The sequence below is a fragment of the Myotis myotis genome, unplaced genomic scaffold (assembly GCF_014108235.1).
Source record: "Myotis myotis isolate mMyoMyo1 unplaced genomic scaffold, mMyoMyo1.p scaffold_m19_p_9, whole genome shotgun sequence".
Taxonomy (NCBI): Eukaryota; Metazoa; Chordata; class Mammalia; order Chiroptera; family Vespertilionidae; genus Myotis; species Myotis myotis.
The window spans coordinates 12,330,392-12,357,596 of record NW_023416401.1 but is presented as its reverse complement, the minus strand read 5'-3'; the positions used below and the strand labels follow the sequence as shown (position 1 = coordinate 12,357,596).

The following is a 27,205-nucleotide window of genomic DNA, read 5'->3' as shown; positions in this document are numbered from 1 at the left end:
TCTCAGGAATCTGCTTTACTGTACTTCTGTGGACTTTGACTAATGGGAGGGGGGGGGGTAGAAAGCGGTCATCTCAGCACGATGGAAGGAAATGGAAAGTAAGAGTAATACTGGGCCGTGTGCTAGGAAATGTGGATTCCAGTTCTAACTCAGCTAAGCATGGTTGTGACCTTGTTGATAACCCCATTTCTGAGCCCCAGCCTCCTCATTTGTTAAATAAGGGGTGGGTAAGATAATAATCGTTTCATTCTTGGAGACACCACTGTGTTTATGTTTTTAGAATTCTCTGTACTGCTTACAGCCTCCATGGCTATCTTCTCATTTGATCCACACAATGAACCTTTAGGAAGGTTTGACAGGGATTAGCATTACCCCCACTAGACAGATCAGTGCATTGAGGCTGAGGAATGGTAGGTGTTTACCCAATATTTCCTTAAAAAGGAAACTCCCCTTCCTAATCCACAATAATTCCCTATTAGCAGGAGGCGTGTGCCTGTGTGTGAATGTCGGTAATCTGGTGGATGTGGGCATCTGTTTTTGTGTTTCTCTGACGTGTGAACATGAAGGATACAGTTATCAGGTGGATTTCCCTAGGTTCACAGTGCTGATCTGTTCCTGGATGATTGCTTTTGTCTGATGGAAAATTGGGAGCACATTAAGTGTCTAAGAATAGAGTATAATTAGGTAATTTCACGGTACACTCACTTGTTGCAATACTATGAAAACACTTAAAATGAAAATTATGAAGATAATCAGTAGAAGGACAGGAACATTTCTGGTAAATTTTTAAGTGGAAAAAGCAGGATGAAACTATGCAGATTATGGCGATGAATTTGATATACATGCATATTGACAAAGCCTGAAATAGAACAGGAAACAGTTCCTAGTAGCCGGGCATTCAGTCTTTTCATTTTTAAGAGTCTTATCAGTGGTGGCGTTGTGTTTATTTGACAGATAATGGAAAAAGGAAAGAGTTGCTGGCGGGACCTGGTTGAAATGATCTTCTGGAGTGAGGCTTGGGAGGTCTCCCCTGGCTGCCCTCCTCCCTGAGCTCTCTAGGGTCAGCGGGGGTGTTGAGGGTAGGGAAGGGGATATATGGATTTGTGAGAAGAAGATGTGTACTGAGATCTTGCCCTGCTGTCGCTGCTGGGAATACGGTTACTGTCTCGACAAAGCCAGGCTGTCATTTTTCCTTTGCCTCACCTCATTTCTCCTGTTCTTCATTCTTCAAGTCTCAACTTAGAAGTCACTTTGCTGCAGTCAACCCCACCTGCCCTCCCTACCTCCCACCCACTAGGCTATGAGGCCTCCTAGGTGTCCCTTCCCCAGCCTCCCAAGCTGTCGCCCATCTCTGCACCTGGCAGGCATGGTGACTGCATTTACATTTTAGAGGCCCCGTCTGGGCTGCAAGGGTTGGGGTCCCAGGAGGATCTGCATCAGTCCTTCGCCCTGACACAAGCACAGATGTCTTCAGTGAATGGTCCTCCTCCTCATCTCTAAAAGGGGGCCAGCTTGGGACGAATTGGATTTCTTCCAGTCCCACATTCTGTAATTTTACCATCTAGTTTGTACCGGATTCATTAAATAAAGGAGCCACTGGGTTTTGAAGACAAGCCCCAACGCAGGCAATGGCCTCTGTCTTTCTGCAGGCTTGATCTGGAGGTCATGTTGGGAGTTTTCACGGCAGGTGTGCTGAGGGCGGGAACAGTCTTAGCAGTCCGCTGGACAACAGGGCTGCAGGGTGAGCATTTTCCTTCTCTCTTGCTTGTACCTGGAAGGCCAGCCACAGACCACATGCGACAGTGTGGCTATGCCTCCACGTGTGAATCTGAAGAGCCAAGAAGAGCTGAGTTCCCCTGATGTCCTGTGTATACCTGCCTGCTGGGAAGTGGGCGTGTCTGTGCACATGGCTGGCTGTGTCTGTGTCAGAGTGGGGCGAATGTTGGTTGAATGACTGGGTTTTCTGGGCAATGTCTCTGCATAGAATGTGTGCACATACCTTGGTGGATGAGTGGGTTTCAGTTCAACAAATGATTACTGCCCGCTTTGTGCGGCAGGCACGGAGCATACATATCTGCACTGTGCACATATCTGCATTGTGTTCTCCTCTGTGTGTCTTTGGGAATGTGTTCTTGGCATGCACGCCTCCTGCATGAACAAGGCTTTTGGTGTGCACATGTCTGTGTGGCAGTGCCTGGGCTCTGTGTGCGGCTGCTGGCTCGTGTACCAGCTCCACTCGTGTCCGCAGTCAGGCGCGGCACGTGCGCCAGCCTCTACGCGCGCAAGTCCCCGAGTGACCCGCGTGTAGTGTGCAAGGACCTCCGGGTCGTGTGCATTTGGTGCGCTCGTGCCTGTCTCTTCGCACGCACGAACGCACCTCCACATGTCTGAGTGCACGTTCCTCTCGGTGCGTGCAGGTTGCATGTGCACGCCGCCCGATTCTGTGTGCAGGGCGCTTCACGCGCGTGTGCTCTGGGCTGCAGGCGACCGGGGATCCGCGCTGGGCTCCACGCGTCCCCCGGGGCTGACCCCCGCCCCACCCCTTCGCTCTGGGCCACGGGCCACCGCGATTGGCCGCCCGCTCCCTCTCCGCCGTCATCCCTCCCTCCCCCCTCCCCCCGCCACCCGCGCGCCCGCGGTCCCCGCTGTCCCCCGCGGTTCCGGCGAGGCCGCGCCGCGCTGCGCTCCGCTCCCATTGGCTGCGCGCGCCTTTGTGTGGCGGCAGCTGCGGCCCCAGCGCCTTTGAATGTCGAGAGGGGCCGGGAAGGGAGCCTTTCCATGGGCCATCTGTCTCCCCGCCAGCCGCCGCCCCGCCGCCGCCCGCGCCCCGCGCTCCGCCTCCCGCCCCGGCGGCTCCCGCAGCCCCGCCGCCGCCCGCGCCCGCGCCCGGGAGCCGCGCCACAAAGGGCCCGCGCGCAGCAGCCGCCGCCGCGCGAGGAGCCAGGATGGTCCTGGTCCACGTCGGCTATCTCGTGCTTCCAGTGTTTGGCTCTGTGCGAAACAGAGGTATCGCTTTTTCCTTTCGGGGTCCGCTTCGGAGCGTGGATCGCCGCGGGCACCGGGGCGGGGGCGGGCACTGGGGCGGCGGGGGGCTCAGGGCACACCCGCGGGACGCAGGGCGAGCGGTGGCTTCTCCCCTCTCCCTTTTGGGGGGTACCCCTGAGTGAGGGGGCGGCCGCCCTCGTGGGAGCTTTTGTAGTGAAGTTAGGGTTTGGCGAATTTGAGTCCCTCCCTCCCAGCCCCATTTTTTATTCTTTGCGGCGATCGCAATTCCCCCAGTCACAGCCCCTTCCCCTGATTCCTAGCCCTGTGTGATCGCAAGACGGAGATACATGCCTGTGTGCGCGCGTGTGCGTGGGATCGTGTGTGTGTGTGTGTGTGTGTGTGTGTAAACATACCTGGTTTCCTGTGATGTGCTTTTTTTTTTTAAGGTACATGTGTGTTTTGTGTTGTTTGTATTTCATTTTTTTGGCCACTGATACGGATGGCTGGGTAGCTGGGATCTGGTCTTGGCCCCATCCCATGCCCCAGCCCCCAGCCCTCTCTTGGCCATTTGCATGATTTCCCGGCCCATCCTTTTCTCCCTCTAACCCTTTCTGTATTTTGCCCTTGTGCTACCCCCTTTACCCCCCATTGCCTTTGTATGACAGTTGTATTCACGGGTTCGAAATGCTTGGGTGTGTGCGTGTGAGTGTGTGTGTGCAAGAGTGTGCGCGCCTCGGAGAGTCAGCCGTGCACTGTTGTGCACCTCTGGGCCCAGCCAGAGCCGGTGCCCGGCCCTTGGGTGTTGCTGTGTGCGAGGACGAGGTGGTGAGCTGCCCCGCCTGGCCGCTGCCCGGCAGGCGTTGACCGAGCAGCAGGCCAGCGCCGGCTTTGTTTTTAACTGTGATATATGGGGTGTGTTTGCACGGTCCCCTTCCCCACACCCCTTTCCCTCACATTCTGCTACAGTAGCTTGATTTCCCTCTCCCCACATTTCTTCCATCCTCTTTTAATAATAATAAAATAAATCCCCACCTCCCAAAGCAAATCCGGGATGCATTTAGATTCACTTTTTATTCTTTTTGTATTCTGCTTCTGGACTCACATTTCTCTTCTTGGAAATGTTTCTTCTGTCCTCTCCCACTCCACGTCTGCTTAAATCCCTCTGGCAAAGGCCCGCCTCTCCCCTCCCCACTCACACCAAGATGTCTTCGATGATGTCTTCCCTCCCTTAGCTACCGGGCTGCTCCACCAAGACCCAGTGGGGGGTGGGGGGGGGGGCGGTCGAGGGGCCAGCGCCTTAGTGCGCCCCAGGGGCCCGATTGGGCGAGAATATGAAAGCCCAGCCCCCTTTCTTCCAGCCCAGCTGTCCCCAACCCCACGCCTCTCCCCAGAACCTAAAAGGCAAGGTTGACCCTCTTAGGCCTGTTTGAACCGCAGTTTTTTTGTGTGATGATAGAATGATGACATTCTGCATTTATCAAATCTTTTTTTTTTCTTCATTGTGTAGCTCAGTGAATGGTCAACTCGCTGCTGTGTGCGCTGTGACCCTCTGCCTCCGCATTTAGCTGTATTGTGACACCCCTCTTAACCATCTCCTGTCTCCATCTGAGGAAGCATTGCTATTTAAGCGGCAGTATCCCCTATCTCAGGCCAGCCTAGCACTGGGGGAGTGGTGGTGGGGAGTGGGTGTGTGAGGAATTGGAATGGGGGGCTGGATGAGGTCTCCCTTGAAATGCCAACCCCCCTCCCCCAAATCACAATTATGCTTTATTACTTGGCATTTCCTCTGAAAACGAGTGTGGAACGTTACACTAGGCAGAAATTAAAAAATGATTAAGAAGGATGTTGAGCCTGAAAGTATAATTATCCTGATTAAATCATTATCATCCTCATTAATACCACCGATCTCTAAATACCATTGCAGGATGCGAGTCCATGTTTTGAAATTCAAATTGCTCAGCGGTCTTTAAATTTTAATTTTAATTACCCCCTCCCTTCACTCACCCCCCCCCCCAAAAAAAAATCCAACAGAAAAAATCCTGCCCTTAGGTCAAAGTTTACTTTCATGCAAACCCGCCCACAGGAAATTCAAGGGCTGAGGATGACTGGGCTGTGGGTGAAATTGAGCACAGTGTGATAAGAATTCATGACCTTCTGATAGCGGATACTAATGCTTAACCCAACAAGGTCCTAAACCACAATCTTCTTGTAAAACTATTAGACAGCCTGCAAGCTTAAATCTGTTCTTTTTAGTTTCCATTGTAGTAATGTAGGATGTAGGCCATTTCAGAATAGATGTAGAGAAATAACCATTTTTGTATCTTCATCTTGTTTAGCCAAGTACATTGCACTGTAAATCCCTGTTAAGTGGATTCCTTTTGCCTTGCCTTGGCTTGGAGGCCATTGCACCCCATTTCCCACTTATCTGGGTGACCGTCAGCTACCTTTCTGGCAGCACCCAGGCCTAAGTGAACAGATCACATTTAGTCGGAGGCAAAAAATAAGTGAAACTATACCTATGAAAACCTTTGATGAAATGATAGTTGCTGCTCCTCCATGGCCTCTGAAAATTGGGTGCAGCGAGGTCCCTGGCTTAAGGGGGAGCCATGGCCCATGGTGTCTTAATTGTTTAACTGTAAAATGTCAAGAGCATCTTTGGACATCTGCCTTGGCCATCAGAGCTGCCCCTTTAATAGCCGGCTCTCTTCTGCGGCCTCCCTGGCCAGACCTGCTTGAAACAAAACGGAACAATAATGAAAGAATAAGGCCCCTACTTCAAGGGCCCTTCCAAAATAAAGTCACGAGTGGCCTCCCTAGATTGCCATGTGGCAATCTGAAAGGAAAGTTCGGGGGGTGGGGGCGGGGGGGGGGGCGGGGAGAAAAGAAGAACCAAAAAGGAATCCCCAGCAAAATGGTTTTCCATTAAACAGGGATAGCGTGTTCTGCTGTGCTGAATTACTTCCTGTTCTTATTTTGTGGGTAATTTTTTTCTGTACCAGATATCCTTTTGGTTGTGTATCTTTTTCACCTTTTCTTGTACTAAAACTAAAGCATGATCTGTATTTTTTTCCATCCCCCAGTTGACAATGTACAGCGCTCGGTTAGAGATGTTACCCTGCTGAACCGCACTGTGGTCGTGTAGCCCGGGCCATCTGCTCATTGTACGCTGCTTTTGTTCTGTTGCCCTTCGAAGCATGGTGGACCCAGCCCTTTTCTTTCTTTTTTTTTTTCTTCTTTTTTTTTTGTATCGTGTGCATGACAACATTGTTACACACAGAATCCACTAATACTAATATACAATCTCTCAATAAAGAACTAGTTTCCTATATTAACCTAGTGTGCTTTTTCTCTTGCTGTTTTCCCATTTATTGTCGTATCCCGCTGTTTAGAGATCCCCCCTCGCTTTTCTCTCCCCACCCTCACCCACCCACCCACCACTCCCACCTCCCATTGTAAGACTCGAGTGAATGCCTTTTTTTTTTTAAACTTTTTTCTTTTGTTTTGTGGTACAGATATGGTGACCTTAATCCCATCCAGTCCATATCTTTTTACAATAGACTTCTGAGGGGATGGGAGGGTCGGTGGTCCTGTCACACCCGAACAGCTCAACCGCATAGAGAGAACCCCTATCTTGGGCCACCTGTGCAGCTAGGAGCCTCCACATTTCATCTTGGTTCCCAAGTTACCTGGCACTCGGTTTGCGATGCTGGTGAAGAGAAGGGGCTATAACACTCAAGCTGAGAAAAGGGATACTGTTCTTAACTAGCAATCTTGTAGCATTTCAGACTTGCCTGGAAAACTCATTTTCAGTTGTGTTTTAACTTTGCCTTTTACTGTCTCATTGATTTACTGTCCTTCAAAACCATTCTGGGGGTAGAGGGGCGGGTGACATGTCCCATGAGGTTGAAGTCATGATCTGGAATTTTAAAGTACCCTCTTCTGTGTGCATATTTACATTTTGGGGACTGGCGATAATGTAAGATTTGCAGGCAGATCTTGCAGAAGGAGGATGTTTGAAACAGAAGCCAATTTGATCACCCCTGCATTCATCCCAGGGCCAGCAGCCTGACCTGTTAGCAGAGGAATAAGGGGGTCTGTGCCCTCTGTGGGCTGGGAGCCAGTTAAAGCTGATTATAGCCTAGTCCCTGACAGCTGTCTCATCTGTGGCCCTAGTGCCTCTCCTGAGAAAGCAAGCCAGATCTCTTGGCATTGTGTGTGTGTCTGTGTGTGTGTGTGTGTGTGTGCTGGGGAAAGAGGGCGGGATTGAGAGGGAAGCCAGGACCTACCTGGAAATTGAATTGGAAGAAGAGGCCTTAAAATGCATCTTTCTCCATAATTCCATTTGAGAAGCCAGTGGAGAGGTATTCCTCCCCCAACCCCTGTCCACTCCCCGACCCCCCAGTGGAACCCAAATCCAAGCATTTGTCAATTACACCTATTCAATTTCAGCCCAGAACAAGCCTGGCTAAACGAGGTGTTCAGTTGATTAAAGAAATTCCCGGTGCCTTTAAAGGGTCATCATTTTGGGGCCCCTTATCCTTGGGCTGACATGACGCCTCCTCTTTCCTCTGGGCTGTCTCTCGGGTTTGCCTCTGCCCTTCTGCCAGCCTTCCTTCCTGGGCCGGCGCACCCGTGCCTGACCACAGTGCTTCCTGGCCGCCTCTGTGGCCGGGGGGACTCCTCTCCCCCACGGCTGCCCTTGTGGCTCCAGCCCTTTGTTCTCCTGCTCTCCCAGCCCGAGTGGGAAAGCTGAGCTGATTTACTGTGACACATGGACACACACGGAAGTCCCCAGTGGAGCTTAGGCTATAGTTGTACAAGGAGAGAGATGCAGGTCTTCCAGGATTTTTCTTTCTTTCCCCCCCTCCTCCCCCTCCTCCTCCTCCTTTCATTTTGCTTTACACGAAACTTTAAATTTTGTACCTAGTTTAAGAAATAAAATAAACCACCCCTCAACTATAATAAAACTACTGCAAATCAGGGGACCCCCAGCATTTTTGTCCTAGGGAGCTGTGGCTGATTTTATCAATATTGACCAACTCCAAGATTTTATTTTTCTGAATTAGTGTCCTGTGTGTCAGAATTAGTCGATCAAGGCATTTCAAAGGTAGTTTAGTAACCCAGTCATAATATGGCAAGTTAGTGGGTTAATGGGAAGTCATGTCTTAGCATCTCATCAAATGCATCCTGCATTTCACCCAGATCGCCGGAATAAACACAGTCATCTGAAGTAGCCTCCCACCCCTCCTCCAACTGGATGATCCAACCATTACAAAGCCAATGTACTTTATATCTACCCTCCCAGCCATCTGACATAGATCTGTTTTAATAACTTTTGACTCCAGGGTTTTGGGAAAGCCATCTGTAACAAGAGGGAGCACGGCTCTTGTTCACAGCTCCCCTTTCTGAACAAGAGAACTTCTCTCTTAAAACTGGCATCAGATGAGGCCCACTTAATTGATGAGTTGTCTTAAATAATAGTTTCCCATAAACCAGCAAATACTGGTGATGGCATTCAAAGTTAGGGGAAAAGGCCACCAAGAGTCTCCATGCCCTAATATGCAGATGGCAGAGACTGGGCCGCCTCTCTTTCTTTTGCAGTTTGCTCACTTCTTACACGGCCCCCCCCCCCCCCCCCCCCCCGCCAACCTTCCTCCCCCAACATCTTTCTGGCTGCAGTGTCACGCTGGAAAACCGAATGGTTTCCTGGGCTAGGGAAGCAACAGCTCTTGCAGGACCCAGGGGCAGTGTGGGCCCCTTTCCTGCACAGGAGACACAGGCCCTCGACTCGACTCCAGTTCAGGGCTGACCGTGGGTTGCTCAGTCCTACTCAGCCGCTGTTGCACAGTGTACAAGAGCCGTGTGCCTCGGTTTTTCTATGGATCTAAACAGCTCTTTAAAAATTCCTGGGTTAACATAATAGGAATGTGAGTGAGTATTTATTAGTTTCTGGTATGGTTTAGCCACAGATGAACGGATATAATTCCAAGAGAATTGGGAGGGAGGGCAGCTCGTGGAGAGGGCTTATCTGGAGAGACTCAGGTTTTCTAGATGACTTCAGAGCGAAAAGCCAACATTCATAACCCCACATCTGAACCACTTGCATTGCCTGTACCTTCATGCGTTCAGTCATTCATTCACTCACTTGTTGGTTCATTTAATTAATGAGTGTTTATTGAATACCTACTTGGAGCCAGCCAAAAGGGGATATGAGAACAAGGTAAGACCTGGCGCCTGCCCTCCCGAGGCTCATGCTGAGGCTGGGAGATGAATGCTCAGAAAATCTGGTTCTGTCTAAGACGTTATGTGCCTAAGTGCCCAAATGGAGGGCAGAAGATTTGGGCACTTGACTGGTGAGGTGCAAAGAGTTTGGAGCAATTCAGGCTTGAGGAGTAGCCCCGTCTTGACCTGGAAGGGTGAACTGAGGCCACTGCTCTGAGCACCAACTGAATAATGACCATCATCATACCTACCTGATAGGCCCTGACACAGAGCTGGGGTCCTATTTGAAGGCCCTGACACAGAGCTGGGGTCCTATTTGAAGGCCTTGACACAGAGCTGGGGTCCCCATTCCCCACAACTGTAGGCGTTTACTAGCCTCAGGGATCAAATAAAGTCAGAGATGACCTTGCTGAGGAGGTGAGGTTGAGATGTGCATCAAAGAGTGGTGTGTGTACAGGAGGGAGGAGCTCCTGGTGGGGGATGGGGAAGGCGTGAGTGAGACCGTGGCCAAGGCCAGTGGCTCTGGTTGGCAAGAACAGAAAGTGTATATGAGGAGGGAGGTGTGTGTGTGCATGTGTGTGTGGAGGGGTACATGTTCAGCCCTGTCACATGGCACAGCTCCAGGAGGCCCTGGCACCATTGGCCTGTCTTTGAATGATTCTCTCTAGAGAACAACTCCAGGAATTAAGCAGCAGAGGTCCAGAGAATGGGGAGAAAAGTCTGGAAGAGATGCTGGAAGAGACGTTGTCTCTGGAAGCCCCGGTAGAGTATGGATTTGCTCCGTTAGTCGTTGGAAGCCCTCTGGGAAGAGTTCTGTTTCAACCACTTATTTTGGCAGCCGATGACACAGGGGTGATCCCAGGGGGCAGAGGCCAGGGCGGAGGCCATGACAGACTCCCAGGGGTGACAGAGCCCAAACCAGAGATGTGAAGGATGGGAAGGAAGATTGACACAAGGGGCCTTATGTAAGAGGAATTAAGCAGAACTGTGTAAGCATAAGCCTTCCTTTTCATGTTTTGCTAGGCTATTTTCACAAGCATCATATATACATACATACATATATACTAGAGGCCCGATGCACGAAATTCATGCAAGGGCCTTGGCCCCCGGCTGGCCACTGCCACAGCCCCCAGCCCGCCGCTGCTGTAGCCAGGGGCCTCTGCCTCAGCCCCTGCCTGCCGTGGCTTTGTCCGGAAGGAAGGACATCTGGTCTAATTAGCATATTATGCTTTTAGTATTATAGATATGGCTGCATAATATTCCACCTGATGGTGGCTCTGCCCTCAGGCTCCGTGGCTTCTGAGGTACTCAAATGGCCTGGGTTGCAGGGCCACTCCGAGCTGATCTGCCTACCACCTCCCTCGGGCTGTTTGGGAGGAGGTGGTTAGTGGAACAGGTCTGACAGCACCCCTGCCTCTCTGCCCACCCTCAGCCCCTTCCAGACAGGCCCAGACAGGTGGAGGGGAGGGCAGATAAGAGAGAGCTTGGGGAGGGAAGGAGATCTGGATAAACTCTTCTGAGACCTGGGTGCTGGTCTTTGTTCTGCCACAAACTTCCCCTGTGATCTTGAGCAAGTCAACTTCCCCCACCGGGCCTCAGTTTCCCCACCAGTGAAAGGGCATTCTGTGCCCAGGGCATAGGAAACAGAGCGAGAAGCCAACCAAAGGCCACAGTAACAATAATGAGGCGCATTATTCACAGCGGTAGCCCCCCGATAGGCCACCCAGTACCGTGGGAACAGCCCCTCTTCTAGCCCCGCCCTCCTATAACCCGTGGCCGAGTCTGACTGCTCGGTGCTTGCGCTTCCTATCTGCCCAGGGACAGAATTGGCCTAATTGCCCCTTCCTGCTCCAACAAGCTGTGATTTCCTCTTGATGAGAATAATATTTCCGTTCTTTTTGCCTCCACTCCTCCCCTATCCCCCCGCTCTTTAGCGCCCAGTGGATGGGCACGTACCCTTCTGCTGGCTGCTGTGCCCTGGAGGGCAGGGGAGCAGCAGTTACCCTGGTGCCTGTGGCAGAGCCGTGAGCACAGACCCCACGGGGCCCAAGCTTAGGGTCAGTCCTGCGTCCTGGCCCTGCCGCTCTGGTCCGGCCTCTGAGCAAGAAGCTCCCTGATGCAGCCCTGGCTTTAGAGGTTGTCCCGAGGGGTGCCCCCGCGGAGCTGGGGGAGACTGCCAGCCCTCCAGGAAGCCACCACGTGGAGGCTTGTCCCCAGGCGGCAGTGGCAGTGCAGCACTGGCCCCCGGGAGCCTGGGAGGGAAGTGAGTGTGCTGCTGACTCAGCACCAGGCTGCGGGTGGAGGGGGTGAGAGGAGCTCTCAGGCGGGGAGGAAGTGAGAATTCAGCCAACACCTGTCTCAAGGAAGGGCAGGAAGCTTTGAACAGCTGCTGCTCCCCCTCCCGGGCTGTGAGTGGGTGGGGAGGGGGGAGGCACTCTCAGACACCCCCCCCTCCCCCGGCGGCTTGCCTTGCTCCTGCTCTCCTCTCCTTCCGCAGCTGCCAGGCCTCCATGCCGCCCTCTCCTTGCCTCTCGGGGGCCCACAGTGCGCCTGTTCCCCAGGACCACCCCACTCCTAGAACAACTGCTGCTGCTCCCAAACCGTGTGGGCACTGATGGGCTAATGTGTCCCCCACAAGCCCCAGGGCTGGAGACACTGGCTCTCCTTAAGTCAAAGGGTGGCTCTTCCAGGGGGTCCTCAGCCTCCATGGCATTCCTGGAGGGGGGCTGGAACACACTGAGAGGGAGGCGCAGGGCCTGTCAGAGCTACACCCTCACCTCTGAGGCTCCCACCTGTGAGGCCTGCTGCTGCTGACCATAGCTAAGAAATCTGCCTGGCGAAGGTGAGGCTGTCACAGGGGAAGACCGGGGCCCACAGGCTGGCTCCCCTTTTCAAGGCTCCCTGCACAGGCCACCCACTGCCCAGCAGTGTGTATGCCCAAATCGGTGCCCAGGGAGAGAGACAAAATGAGCTGGTCAGAGCCCGATTCGGTTGGCATGCACTGGAGCCCCTTTGGACACCAGGGTGGGTAGGTCCTGGCCTTGGCCTTGGCCTTGGCCTCACCTTTGGTGGACTCACCCCCCCTCCTCACCCCACCTCCCCAGTCATAGATGGAGGTCAGGCCTCAAGGCAGGGAAAGGGGGAGGGCAGCGCTCAGCTGCTCTGAGGGAGGCAAGGCCCGGGAGGCAGCTCCTGCCTGACTTCCTTTGGCTGAGGAGATACTGAGACTGCCCAGGTGGGCTTGCCCAGGGAACAGGGCAGCATGGGAAGGGCAGCAAGAGGCCATGGAGAGAGCCTGGGCCCAGGACCCAGGAATCCAGCTGTCTTCTCACCAAGAGGAATGGGCCAAGGGGAGGGGGAGGGGAGGAGAGACCATGTTGGGGAAGGGAACACCAGCCAACCTGCCCTCATCTGGGAGCGAGCTGCGAGTGTAATGGAGAAGGGAGAGGAGAAGCCCAAACGTGAACCCGGGTGGCGTTTTCCTATTCTGTCCCATCCCATCCCATCCCACCGGGTCCCTGACCAGTGCAAGCTTCCTCTGCAGGGGCGGGTGGGAGGGACGAGAAGGAGCAGAAAGGGTGGGACGGTGGAGGAGGAAGTTAGAGACTTGCTCTGCTGTCTCGCTCCTCGGCAGGTGCCCCTCACCTTGTGGGTACTCACCAGTCTGTGCCCATACCTGCCGAGTCCTGCCTTGTGCTGACATGGTGAGTGGGCGTATCCAGACCAGAGCAGGGACTGGCCAGGGGTGCGACAGACAGACAGACGGTGAGCAGAACCTCTGCTCAGGGCTAAAAAGAGCCTCGCCACCCCACAGGGTAAACACAGCCTGGCTTCCTGTTTTACTGCTAAATTTGGGGAAAAGGAGATTTTTATATTAAGCTAAACAAGGAACTCTTACGTCACCAGTTGCAAATTTTGCATGAACTTTTGATGAAAACATGGAACTTCGATGACATATTCATTCGGGAAGGCCAGTCGCAGCCATGCCCCCACGGCTAGGGGCTGGGGGTCGGGGTCGTGTCGCACCCCTGTGACATTCAGGCACTTCTAGGGAAGTGTGAGGAGCGCTCTGGGTGCTAGAAACTCAAGTCTGTCCAGTGGCTGGAGTCACCAAGCCAGCTCCCAAGGGCCCATCAGGACGGGCCTGTTGCCCCTGAGGCCGAGGCCATGGGAAGCAGTCTGAGCTCCAGCAGCTCCACGGGGTGGACAAGGGCACTTTCTGGGCGAGGCTGAAGGCAGCGTGGGCTTTAACTGGGCAGAGGGAGAAGCGGTGGTGCTGATCCACTTGTATCTGGAGTCTAGAGAGCCAGGGCCAGGACTGGGAGCGAGGGTCCCAGGGGAAGGTCAGAGGATGGAGAGAAGCCCTGTGAACGGGTGTGTGAGGGGGGCCCTCCGGTGGGCGACGCCCAGCAAGGGCTGCCCTGGTACTCTAGGACTCCTCTCTTCACTGTGGTGAAATCTATCTGGCATGCAATTTGCCATTTAAACTCCTTTTATCCTGTACGATTCAGGAGCATTTAAGTACATTCGCAATGTTGTGCCACCATCACCATTTTCTGTTTCCAAAACATTTTCATCTCCCCAAACAGAAACTCGGGCCCTTGGACTTTGAGGCCTGCTCCCCGACCAGGCTGCACTTCCTGGGGCTCCCCGAGGACGGTTAGGGGAGACTAAGCATTTACAAGAATGTACACCCTTTGGCATCGGAGGGTCTTGGCTTCAACTCCTGGCCTTACGACCTACAAGCCGGGTGACTTTGGACCTCTCTGAACCTCAGTCTCTTCATCAGAAAAATGGAGATAATCATTATTAAAACTATCATTAGTATCATGGGTGGAGAGGATGAAAGAGAGTTATGATAGAGTACGAGGCACACAAAATCCTGGGAGGTGCCTTGCAAAGGATGGCCATTCCCAGCTTGCCCTGCCCCTCGGAACACACATCCTTGTTTGTACCTGGAACAGTCGGAGGGGTTCTAAGGGAAAGAGTGCACAGGGGACAGACAGGAAAGGGCCGGGCATGTCTTAGCTACATTGCATAGGAATTTACTGAACATCTACTGTGGGCTGTGGGCAGCGGAGGCACAGATAGCTCCTGGCACACAGCTTAGCTGGGGAGACCTCGAGCACCCCTGAAGTGGGTGAAGAACACATGGACTAAGCTACAGGTCATGCTGACCTGTAGTGTAGCATAGCCTGGAAACAGCTGGCCAGGGTTGGCACAGGGGATGGGGAGAGAGGTCACTGAACCCTGGGGAAATCAGGAGGGCCTCCCAGAGGAGGCAGAACTGGTGCTGTTCCCCGAGAGGGAGATCTGTAGCTCTGCTGCCTGGAGGAGTTGGGGCAGACAGGGGTGCGGGTGGGGGGCAGGCTAACTGGTCAACCTGCTCCCTCTACCTTTTCCCATGTAGGCCCAGATCTGATCCAAGAGATGAATGTTAGGAGTCCTGTGGCTGTCACCTAGTCTGATTTTTCTGTTGTTGTTTTTTTGTTTTGTTTTCTGGAGCGTTGGGCCATCTCATTTCATTGTCATCCCACCCATTCCAGTCCCTCCCTCCCTGCCATCCCCCTGGCCCTAGCCATTGCCCCTGGAACTCTCTGTCTGCTCTCACACCCCTCTGCCCAGCCACACTGCCCAAGTGCTCCCAGGGTGTCCACACACTGTCCCTTGAGAGAGCTGTGCAGAGGGTGAGGCTGGCTGTGGTGTATCATGACTTCCCTCTGAAATGGACATCCCTCTTGGGGCATTGGTTCTATTTCCTCCAGATTGGGGTACTCATTCTTATCTGCCAGGCTGTTTGAGGATCAAGTGAGATGGCAGATGTAATGCGCCCACCATGACACCTGGCACTGAGCACAGGGCTACTCTTACTGTATGTGGCTCCCTACCAGGGAGTTTCTACGTGCAGAATCCCCTGCCTGCTCCTAGGAGGAATTTTGAAGTTGGTAAGGGGAACAAAGGGAAAGGGAAAACTTCACTGAGCCTCACTGTTCTCACCTGTAAAATGGGAACAATCCTAGTAACCCCCAACAGGGTTATAATGAGGCTCAGCTTTGATCATGGATTTGTTCAACTCATCTAACAGATGTGCTCTGAGTATCTGCACTGGACCAGACACTGTGCCGGGCACTGGAGACCTGGGGATGATAATAGCAACAGCAAACACTCCTGTCACACTTGCTCTGTGCTTGGCACTCTCCTAAGCGCTTTATCTGCCCTAAAGAGACTCAGTCTGGTGGGAAACAGACACATGAACAGTCAGGAAGTATGCTCCAAGTGTGGGCTGGTGCTCTCTCAGCTGTCTGGGGAGGGTGGTGCCCGGAGGGGTTGGGTGCCCTGAGGGCCTGATGATGAGCTGAGTCTTCAAGGATGCGTGGGGTTGACCTGGGTGTGGCAGGCAGAGAGGCTACGGGGACACAGGGTGGACTGAGAAGCAGAATACTGCAGAGGGGGCATGGGAGGAGGCTGATGTCCTGTGAGAGAGCCTCATTGTCAGCATAGCAGTGTTGCCTGTTGATCAACATTGCTGCTGGTTGGTTGGCTTTTGTCAAAAACAAAGTGCACACAATCTACCCAGAGCCAAGTGTCCTGAGCTGAGGGCTAAGGGTGAGACCTGGGCATTGCCCTTGAAGACCTAGAAAACAAGGCTGGAGTCTTGACAGACCCCTATGAAACAATGAGGAGGCATAATAATAATAATAATAATAATAATAATAATAATAATAACAACAACAACAACAATGGAGTTATCATGGCTACTGCTGGGAAGTCTGGGAGGAGCTCGGAGGAGGGGTTTGTAGTGTCTAGGAGATCTGGAGGATGCAGTGGGTAAGGGTGTTGAGCTGACCCTGGAAGTAGGGGCCTGAGGCAGCGTTTTCCACACTGTCCAACCTAATATCAGGACCCCTTGAGCTGTTAAAAGTTGTTGTGCAAAAGAGTTACATGGTCCAAAACTTGGGAAATGCTACACACTATACCCCTATCTTGGAGAATCCAATTCATATTAGCACAGTAAAGGCTCTGATAAGTCCCACAATAAAGAAATTCCTTTGGTTCTGCATTTTTCCAAGCTATCTGAGCACAGAACTTGGTGTGTGTGTGTGTGTGTGTGTGTGTGTGTGTGTGTGTGTGCGTGTCTCCTAGAAACAGGCCTTGAACTTGGTGCATGGAGCACAGTTTGGGAAATGCTGGCTTGGGACCTGGGTCATCTATCTCAAGACTGGCCCAGAGCAACTCTCTTATACTGAGAGGAAATGGAGACTGTGAGGAAGGCCATCAAAGGTGGCTTATCAGGTGGTGACTGCCTGTCTTGAAGGCCCCCTCACCTAGTCTTCCAACTGGAAATGCCATCCCTTGCTGCTCCAGAGAAGACTCTCGGGTCAGAGGTCAGTGGTGAACCGGTCACTCACTCTCAGTGACACACTTGCTGCCCAGCCAGGGCGGTCCCTGCCAGAGGCTGGGAAGCTGAGGTGGCCCTGGAGGGAGCTCTCGGCCATTGGAAGGTGTGGCCTTCTACCAAAGCCCCATTCTGCTCAGTACTTCCCTTCCACCTTTTATTCTTGACCGTACCCAGATTCATTGGGGGTGGGCTTTCTCCCTACCAGCTGGGAGCCCCCATGCCCTTTAACCCCCAGCTACATTTGACATACTGCACACGGTCCATGTAGCACTCCATGTTCACAGAATAGTGCACCCAGTTGCCCATCCCTGACACACACCCATCTCCACACAACTCCCATGCAATTCACATCCTTATACTACCCACAGACATGTATGATATACTCATTACTATCTGTACACAGTAGATCAGAACACAATATATACATACTCACATTCACAGGTGGAAATATGCACACACACTTAATCACGTGCTGCTCACACAGAGATGTGCACACAGGTACATGCCATAGTTCCTATGCACATTATCTTAGGAAATACAAATTTAGGGACCCAGGCCTGCTGGAGACCCCAGGCCAGTAGCATCCAATTGTCACCATCCCAAGGGCTCTGCTGTCTGCACAGGCCCCGGCGGGGCAGTGTCTGTCTGGGCTCATGAGGGAGGCACAGCTGATTTATCACAGTTTCCACAGTAACCATCTGGTGATGGATGAAACAGACATTGCAAAGTCCCTTTGGGACGCTGTGGTTTGGAGGGCTTGGTGGAGGAGTTGGTTCTCAAGTTGGGGTTGAAGGGCGAGTTCCATGTTAGTAGGAAGTGAGAGAGGGGAGGACACTGAGGTGGGGGGGCAGCCTGGGGGGCATGGGGAGGAGTGAGCTTGGCTGGTGTCCCCCCAACCCCGAGAATCCTGCATCAATTATGGGGTCAGTTTGGGCTGAGGTGAAAGAAGAAGGGGTGAGGCTTGGAAACGGCCAGCAGCCCTACTTGTCTGGGGTTCCCTCTTGTGCCCTGAGCAGCGGTCCTGCCACCTGGGAGACTCCTCAGCCAGTGCTCAGCCTCTGCACCAGGTGGCCGGAGGAATTAAAGAGACGGTGCGATATTAATGTTGCTGCCCCGTTTTATAAAGTGTCCTAACAAGCTGTTGAGCCGGGCACACTCAGTCTTATTTACGGCCGCTATTATTTCTCCGACATTGAGATTAATTTGACGATAGCTGTTTATAAGCTCTTCTATCATCAGATGGGCCCATTACCTGGGAGGCGAGGCGGGCTGGATTTAATTTGTGCTCAGTGCGCTGGGTGCTCCTGCTCGCGGAGCATGTGTGGGAGGCACAGCCATAAATCACGCCTGGCACCAGTGGTGCTGAGACCAGAGGCCCGGAGCTCCCGGCTCGGGCACCCTGTGCGGAGAGGGCGTCTTGGTAGGTGGGCGGGTCTGCGGACCCGGACAGTTGATGGCAGGTGCCCACCAACATCCATGCTGGGAGAGGGACCCTGGGACGTCATCTGGCCAAGGAGCTTCAAACTCTCGAGTCTACACCAAGTGGGAATCACCTGGAAGCCTGTTAAAAGCCAGTTTCTCTCAGCCTTCCAGACCAGCATCACCTCTGGGGGTGGGGCTTGGGACTTTCCCGAGTCTAGAGTTTTCTCAGAGGACACCTGCCTGGCACACTCCTGCCTCAATGAGTCTTAAAAAAAAGCACACAACACACACAACTTTTTTAGTTTTTAAAATGTTATTTATTTATTTTCTTGTTGGCACGATTACAGTCTTGCTCTACGAGGGCAGGGAGGGCTGGGCACAGGCCTGACTTGTACCCTCCAGGATCCCCTGCTGTAAGCACAGGCTCCCTTCCCCAGATGCCAGAAGAGAAAGGGACGGGAGAAGGGCTGGCAAAGAATGAGGTTGCGTCTTGAGCAAATGGGCAAGTTTGCAAAAGTGGTCTCTTTCCACCACAGAGCTCCCCGTCCCTCCCCCACAGTGTCCCCCCCACTCCCCCGCCAGCTGTGAGCCCTCCCGCCAAGCAGGAAAGAAGCCTCAGTTCCTGACTGTCACACGGGGCACCTTATAAGCATCGTCTCTGTCACATTATGTTGATCTTGGGTGACCTTTGTGAAAACCCGATTGAAGGATAAGAAAACGGAAAAGTTGCAAGAGGCAGTTTTCGGCTACTGTGCTGGGGTTTCACTCCAGCTCATACGTCACGAGGTCCCTTCTATGACCAGCTGTGAATCGCATGCTGACAGTGGAACTACCCGTGTGTGCTGGGAAGGGGTCCACAAGAATTCGAGGTGGTAACGAAAGGGGTCCTCTTGCTCCGTGCATCTAAGCAGTCTTCCTTTGAGGGGTGGGTGTGTTTTCCTGGGCGCCTCTGGAGCAGAAGGCAGCGGATCCTTCTCCACTCGTACCTGGCTGACCCTGTCACTGCAGGCCAGTGGTCGAGGTAGTTGTGGGGCAGGAGGGCCTGACTCAATGCATAACCCCTGTCCTGTCCTGATGTAGGTCAGGGGCCCATGGATGACAACCTTGCCCCTGGGCCTGTCCCAGGATGACAGCTTTATGTCCTCTGCCTCCCAGACCCTGGCCTTTTCACCATTGGTTTGCCTCTCGGCAGCCTTTGCAGGGAGGGCTCTGTTGGGCCCTTTGGCGAATACATCAGGCCAAGCATCCCCAGTCCCTTCTTCTGGGGTGTCATGGGTCCCATCCAGGACACTCACCTTGATGAACCTCAGTTGGTCAAAGCCCTTTCTATGGGAAGGTAGCCACTATCAGACACCCTTCCCTTATTGAGAATACATTTCTATTAATGTAGCCTAAGTTTGCATCAGATGTTTTGGGCATACTTCACCCAGTCATCAAGCTTAATTCATGGGGACCAGAACTCTTGAATCTGATACCTTTCTATGAAGATGCTTACATCCTTGTCTAGTACAGCTGGTTTACTAGGTAAGGTATCAGTTGGACTCTGGTGACAGGGACTCAAAGGAGACTTGCAGGGGGTACCAACTTAGTGATCCTGGGCAGGTGTGGGCAGGCAGGTACTTGATGTCAGGGATTCAGGTGCTTCTTCTCTTGTTGCTCCACCTTCCTCAGAGCGTGCCCCTTTTCTGCATGGTACAGGACAGTTCACCCCACATCCACTTTCCAAGCAGCAGGATGGAGGAAGAAGGGAAAGGGCAAAATAATCATGACACGATGCTGTAGGAGTCACTCTTATTCACACCCCATTTACCAGAAGTAGGCCACATGAGCCTGCATGTCTGCAAAGGAGGTTGGGAAATGTAGTCCATATTCTGGAAGGACACGTGTCCAGCTAAATTTGGGTGTTCTATTACCTCAGAAAAAGAGAACAGATATTGGGAGACAACTAGTTTTTTGTTTTTTCTTGCTTCAGTTGGTTCCTAGGAACCATACGTCAAGCCTTATGTTGATCCTAGTTACAGACTGTCCTGTCTGGCTCTCGGTTTAGTGCTGTGGTGGATGGGGCTAGCATGCCCTTGATGGGTTCACTAACAGGCCAGGACAGAGCCCCAGGGTGGGAATTGAGAAGCCACCAGCCACCCTACAAGCTGGCGTCAAACCACCAACCTATGTGGATGGATGTGCTTTTTCATTTAGTTACACATCCTTGTTGTTCTGGTGACTAGGTCTCATTTTCCATCTTGTCCATAAGAATATAGTAGGATGTTAGGGCTTGGAATGAGACGATGAGTATGCATGCCCAGCCCAGGGTGTGGTGTACAGTAGACCCTCAACAGAAGTTGTGTGTCCTGGGCAAAGTATTTGACCTCTTGGTGCTTCAGTTTCTCATCTGAGATGGGGATGTAATCATGACCCTGTCCCCTGGGTTGTTGGGTGAGTCTAGTTTTGGAACAATGTCTGGAGCAGGGAATGGGAGCTTCCACAGAGGCAGGATGGCCTAGGGGTCAAGAACACAGGCTCTGGGTCAGGTTGCTGGGTGAGTATGGGATACATATAGCTTTTAGCCTGACAAGCATGGGTACTCAATGAATACTAGTTTGCTCCCTGTCCCTTATCCCACTGCCACTGGTAAGGAACATCGCCTGAAGATTCCTTAATTCTGCACCATCCTCTACAGGTCTTTTTTGCAGGCATGGGGGTAGACTCTGAGAATCAGAGCGGAAGTGATGGGTCCAAGGAGTCAGGGGCTACTGGTGGGTAGAGGACCAGGACTCTGGCTCCTTAAGCCAGTGTTATGACCCCTGCCCCATGTTCCTGCCTTGGGTCCTCCCTCTGGTGAAGGAAATGAGAAGTGTGTCCAGAAACATTAACCAGAAACAAATGTCCTATATTGAAGGCCCAGAGACCTGGGACTGGGGCACCAGTCCCAGGGATTCCCAGTGTTCAGCAAGACCTGGCTCTCAGGGATTGTATGGAAAGCCTGGAATGACAGGGCTGGAAGGGACCCCAGAGGTATCCAGCCCATCATCCAGGAAACAGAGGCCCAGAGAGAGAAATGGACTTGGCCAAAGGCACTAAGCTGGGATAAAGACCAAACCCCCTTCCTCACCATTCTCCATTCTCATTCCTGGACCAGGAGGGCAGGAGCCACAAAGTCTCCATGTCTGGGGAAGGCCCAGGGAGGGGCATGCTGGTTAGCAGAGGCACCTGCAGGAGGTGGGGGTGCACATCTTAGGGGAGCAGCTGTGATGAGGAGGAAGCATTTCAGGGTCCAGGCTTGGGGGCTAGGCTCAGATGCCAGCTCCCAGACTCACTGATGTGTGTGGAAGGGCAAGAGCAGGCAAAATAGGACCTGCCTCCAAGGGTTAGGGTGGAAATTAACTGACATAAGTTTGTAAACTGTCAGGGGTCACTGAGATGTGAGGGCTTCTGTCCCTTTGGGCTGTAAAGATGAGTTTTCTCATGCATGAGACACAGTGTGATCAGGGTGTGTAGGCGCTGAAATCTAACAGTGCTGTGGGAACAGGGGCCCCTTATATCTTAGAGGTCGAGCAGGAGGAATCTTTACAAGAGTCCAGTAGCTGGTTAGGACATCTCCAGGGTCTCTGCCTGAGACTCTCCAGGGCCTTCGAAGAAGCGCTCTACTGTCTGCCACAGCGTCGTGAGCTTCTAAGATGCACACACTTTCACATTTCTCATCGGAAACTGGGATGTACCTTATAAATACCTGTGTGTCCTAGTTTTAATTGTCTTTTAAAAACTCTTTAACTGGTTCATAAAGTGATGGTGCACTGTGCAACTGCTGGCCTCTTAAGCTGGAGATTTGCCTTTTTTTTTTTTTTAATATACCCTATTCACAAAACTCAGGGGACCACGGATAAGTCTGTAGAGGTCACATTTCCCTTCATCTTGTTTTTAACATTTCTCAGCCCCTCACATCCAAGGTCTCAGGAGAATGAACACATCCAGGAGGACCGGAAGTCAGCAAATAGGGAGATGAGAGTCCAGTGAGCCTCTAATGGGGGCCATCCTTGTTAACCTATTAACCTCTCGGGGGCCTCCGGCTGGTCCAATGGGAGGAGCACCCTCTTTCTGCTCACTTTTCAGGGCCTGGTGAGGATCGCAGCGGATACTTGCTGCCAAAAAGCTTCAGACATGCCCCAGAGTTAATATTCTAGAACAAATGCTAACTTCCTTAACTTTCTCTCTCTCTCCAAACCAAGCTGTTCTAGCCTCATTTCTATACCTATCTGAGGACCACCAATCTTCCAGACACTCAGGCGACCCTTCTGGAATGCTGACTCCTCCTCCTGTAGCAGCCATGGCACCCCAGTCCCCTGGGACAGCCCTTCCCCGGGCCTCTGCTGCCCCTGAATTTAGTGCCTGTGTAGCCTCCTGGCACCTCCCCACCCCTTGTGTGCCCAGATGTCCCCCTAAGGCCTTCTCTAAACCCAACATTGCACTTGTGATCCGGGGCTTTGCATGGCCCCACTGTGCCTGCAGGACCCCAGCACCTACTGTAAATACCCAGTTCAGGCCACCATGTGGGGCTATCCGACTTACATAGATGATGATGATGACACAGAAGGGTCTCTGTGGTGGGTGGAGTCATGGGCAGCTGCTGAGCCTAGGCCACAAGGCTCATCCTTGGCAGGGTTGCCATGGCCCTTGGCTCTAAGCTAGGATGAGGCTGGCACAATGCAAGCCCAGATCTATATCTCCACCATTCTTCCTCATTCACCCCTTTATTACTTAAATAATGATAAAGTTTCTAGTCTGTGCTAGGACCTGTGCAGAAGCTAACAAAGAGATTGCCTAATCTTCCTTGCATTCATTCATTCATTCATTTACTCATTCCACAAATGCTGATTGACTGGTTGACCCTGTTTCAGGTGTGTTCTAGGCACTGACACACAGCAGTGAACAAGTCACAGACAACTGAGGGTCGGGAGGGTCCTGGGGTCTCAGCACCCCCTTCCAGGGCTCTGCTTCCCCAGGCCCTTCTCAATGCAATGGCATTGCATCTTCTCATGGTGTCACCTCTTCTCCCCGACCCTCTGCCTTCATTCTAGACCTTGGTTGCATCTGATCACGGTGCACATGATAGAGGTTTTACACTCAAGGGGAAACTGATATCCCAAAGACTAGAGCAACTTCCTACCAGGCCAGACAGAGCCTGGGTTGGAAAGGCAATATTCTGTACCTTGAGCTGCAGTGTTGACTTCACGTGGGGACACCTGGCTTGGTCCAGTTCTTATCCCACCATTGAATTACCTGGGAAGCTTGCAAAACTCATTCCCATGTCCCACAGCAGAGCTACCTTTCTGGGGTAGAAATCTGTATTTTTATGTAATTTAGATACAGGCTGGTTGTTTTGTCATTAAACATTAGGGAAAATGTAAGCAGTATGGAAGACTCATTGCTGAATAGTTTATCTCCTGCTCCCCCACCCACTTCACCTTTGCCCCCAGGTCCCCCCCGGAGATGACTGCTGGTCATGCTCTTCCTGGGTCAAGCACTGTGCTAGACATTGTGCATGTTGGGGTGAACAGAACCCACATGTTCCTGTCTCATCGCTCACAGTCTAATGGAGGTGACTAGGAGGGACCAAATGACCCACAAATACATGCGTAATTGTGAAATGTAACAAAGGTCAGGCACAAGCAGAACAGAATGTCAGGAGAGTGTCAGGGACACTCATCTTGGTGGGCTGTGCTGGAGGAGATGGGTGTGGAGGGGATGAAGACTTCCCAACTACCTGTCAGAATCTGGGTGACTCTGAAGGAATCCTCGGGGGGTGGGGAGGGGTCTCAGGACTCTCTCCATCATTTCTCACTTGATACCTGGGGTACAGAGGGGAGTAAAACACTCCTGATGTTTGGGCATCACCATTCAGTTAGGCCGTCAAGACATTATCTGTAATTAGATTTCCTAAGGCTGCCATAACACATTACCACAAGCTGGGTGGCTTCACACAATAGAGATCTATTCTCTCACAGTCTGGAGGCTGGGAGTCTGGAATCCAGGTGCTAACAGGGCCGTGCTCCCTCTGAAGTCTCTAGGGAAGGCTCCTTCCCGCCTCTTCTAGCTTCCGGTGGTTGCTGGCAATCCTTGGAGTTCCTTGGCTTGTAGACATATCACCCAAGTCTCTGCCTCTGTCATCACATGGCATCCTCCCCGCTGTCTCTCTGTCTCCACATGGCCTTCTCATAAGAACACCAGTCATTGCATGAGCTCACTCTAACCCACTCATCTTAACTTGGTGACATTTACAAAGAATCCTGCTGCCAAATAAGGTCACATTCGCAGGTATGGGGGTTAGGACTTGAAGGTATCTTTTTTTGTGGGGAGGGGACACAACTCCACACACATCAAGGATGAGACCTGCAGTCCCAGGGATCAGGACGGCCTGTGAGGGCTGCGAGGATTCAGGGAAGGCATGTGGTCCCTGCAGGCTGGGTGGGCAGGGCAGGGCAGGCTTCAGGAAGGGGGAAAGCTCAATCCAAGGAGAGGGTCATGCCTGGGGAGGAGGGCAGAGCGTATGCCAGTGCGTGAGTGGAAGACGGCAGAGGCAGGAATGCACAAAGCGCATACTGCATAGGAAAGAGGCTCCGCGGCCTCCTCAGAGCCCCTTCCAGAACGCAGACCAGTAAAACGAGGCCACAGCGATTCTGAAGGTAACTCCTCTCTCCTGAAGGAAGCGATGGGGCTGTGGAGTGTTCTCGGCCTTCCTCTGTGACCTTTCCCAACTCCCGCTGGCTGTGGCCTTCAGGTATGGTGACTGTCACCTGGGCTCCTGTGATGAGTTCACACATGCCCCCTTAGCCCAGAGTCTCTGACCTCAATCACGTGCTCCAAACACCCGAAATAACCCTTCCTCTCCTCCTATGCCCACACTAACCAGCTTTCTTTTCTATCTCCTCCGTGTCCCACACAGGGAGAAACCTGTAGTTGGGATGAACAACACCCACCTTGTTCATCACTGTGTCCCCAGTGCCTAGAGAGGGGCTGCTCAGAGCATGCAAGAAATAAATATATATATTTAAAAATGTATTGTTGACAGTATTACAGATGTCCCCCATTTTTCCCTCCTTTACCCCCCTCCACTTCACCCCTGCCCCACCCCAGGCCTTCCCCACACTATTTTCTGTGTCCATGGGCTATGCCTATATGCATATATGTTCTTTTGACGTAAAGAATGCACAGCAAGAGGAGAGACACCTGGCAGCGAAACCCTCAGATCGTGTCCCCGCAGAGGCCCAGATCCCCCAGCCCTTCTCACACCACCGGGATGCCCGGGACCACAGAGCGGTGGAGGAGGCAGAGCCCAGGGCCAGGGCCAGAGCCCACAGCAGGTGACCTCCCACCGGCTGTCAGAGTGGGCTTCCACGGGACATTGCATCTCAAGGAAAGTCTAGGCAACTAGAGAAAGTTGAAGACCAGCCGGCCCCTTAGCGAGCAGCTGGTGGGAAATAGCCGGGAAGGGGAGAGGTCTAGCTCCGGTTCACACCGCTGGCTGGTGGCAAAGCTGGGGTGTGAGTGTGTTTCCTTGACGTCCGGTAGAAAGGGTCTTACCCCTGCACCCCACACTGCTGCAGTCCCCTTGGATTAGGCAATAGCTTCTTGGTCTCCCGAGAGAAGTCCTCAGCTGCTCTGAGCTGGCTCTCCCCAGCTCCAGATGGGATAACGAAAGCAAAAGATGAACTCTCACCCTTCCTCTCCAAAGTGAAATTTCAATTCCATGCCTGTGGTCTAGCTGTTCTAAAAAAGAAGAAAAATATTAATTTCATACATTTATAATGATAAATCATATGTGTGTAGGTATAAGTGTATGTAATAGATATATAGGGTGTCCCCAAAAATGCATGCACACTTCAACAACTGATAGCTCAATTTTGAAAGTGAAATGTATTTTAATAAGCACTGCCTTTACACATGTTGGGGGACACCCTCTATATGTGTATATGTTAATATTTGACTGGGCATTATAGGCACACAATACACCATTAAAAGGCAGATGGTGAAAGCAGGGCCCCCTCCCTTGTGCCGGCCACCTGGTGGCTCTCCACAGCCTCCTCTGGACCCTGTCAAGGACTGTCATGCTTATTCCACTTGGTCCTCTTGATGCCTGTTCATGGGATGCTCAGGACAGTTGTTAAATATACATGATTGTGGAAAGAGAGAGAAGCAGGCTGACTGGGGAAGAGCCTGCCTCACCGTAGGGTGGTGGCCCAGGTGCAAAGGCCTGTCCCTCTCCAGGTGCAGCTAGGAGGCCCTGGAGGCCTCCCTCCCCTGCTTGTGCTGACTCCTGGGTGAATGAATCTCTAACCCTCCCCAGCTTTTGTCTCCTGCACGAGCAAATGAGGGGGTTGGGTGAGATGCTCTCGAAGATCTCTGTTAGCTGAAATTTCCATGATCCTATTATCTCCTTCATGCCCCGTTTCCCCACTTAAAGAAATTAAGAAATAGGGCAGCTTTGAAGATAGTAGCTCATTTATGTCCCTGGAGGATTTCAAAGGCATTTACAGATTGCAAGCAAAATGGAGCTCAAATTCGGCTGCAATTGGCCTGCCGAAGGCACGTCCTTCCACTTAGTCCCCACTGAAAAATAGGGGTTTTAATCAGTAGGCCCCAGGCTCTAGGCTTGGGAGCAGGTCCAAGGTGACAAGGGTTCAGGGGTGGTGGCTTCCCTCTCCGATGCCAGTCTTTTATCCACCGGGCCATGAGGTGCACCCCATGGGCTCTTGGGATGTATTCCTAAGGAAGGCAGGTTTCCCCATGGTTTCTACCCGAGATTCCTTAAGCCTGGGTTTACCGTCTCAGAGCCAGCCTCGGGGTGCTCCTAAAAGGCATTTTCCACATATGCTTGCCTTCCAGGAGTGAGTTGGGGGTGGGGGTGGGATGTGGAGAGGCCCTACAGGCCCCGGGAATTTGGCCCACCCATTAGCAAGGTTGTAGCTCTATCCTGGCCATCCTCCTTGTGACTCATGCTCTGTTTTTGAAAACCCTGAAGAGCAGCATGGAAGCCACCCAAATAGATGGTGGCTCAGCCACGCCTAACTCGTCTGAACCAGTGAGAGCCTCGAAGCTTTGTTACTTACAGACACAGGGTAACTCAGCCTTGGCCCACGAAATTATGGGAACCTGCTTGGGCGAACAAATAAAAGAGATATGTGA

The 27,205-nt window shown here is 52.4% G+C and overlaps 1 protein-coding gene across 1 annotated transcript in view; it reads left to right on the top strand.

The window, feature by feature from the left end:
* The first annotated feature begins 2,754 nt into the window (after positions 1 to 2,754).
* Positions 2,755 to 27,205, top strand: part of RNF165 (ring finger protein 165) — a 78,142-nt gene continuing 53,691 nt past the window's right edge. Inside the window, exon 1 of the mRNA XM_036323718.1 lies at positions 2,755 to 3,006. Within this exon, the coding sequence (XP_036179611.1) occupies positions 2,946 to 3,006 (61 nt within the window). The 5' untranslated portion in view covers positions 2,755 to 2,945. The remainder of the gene's footprint in view (positions 3,007 to 27,205) is intronic.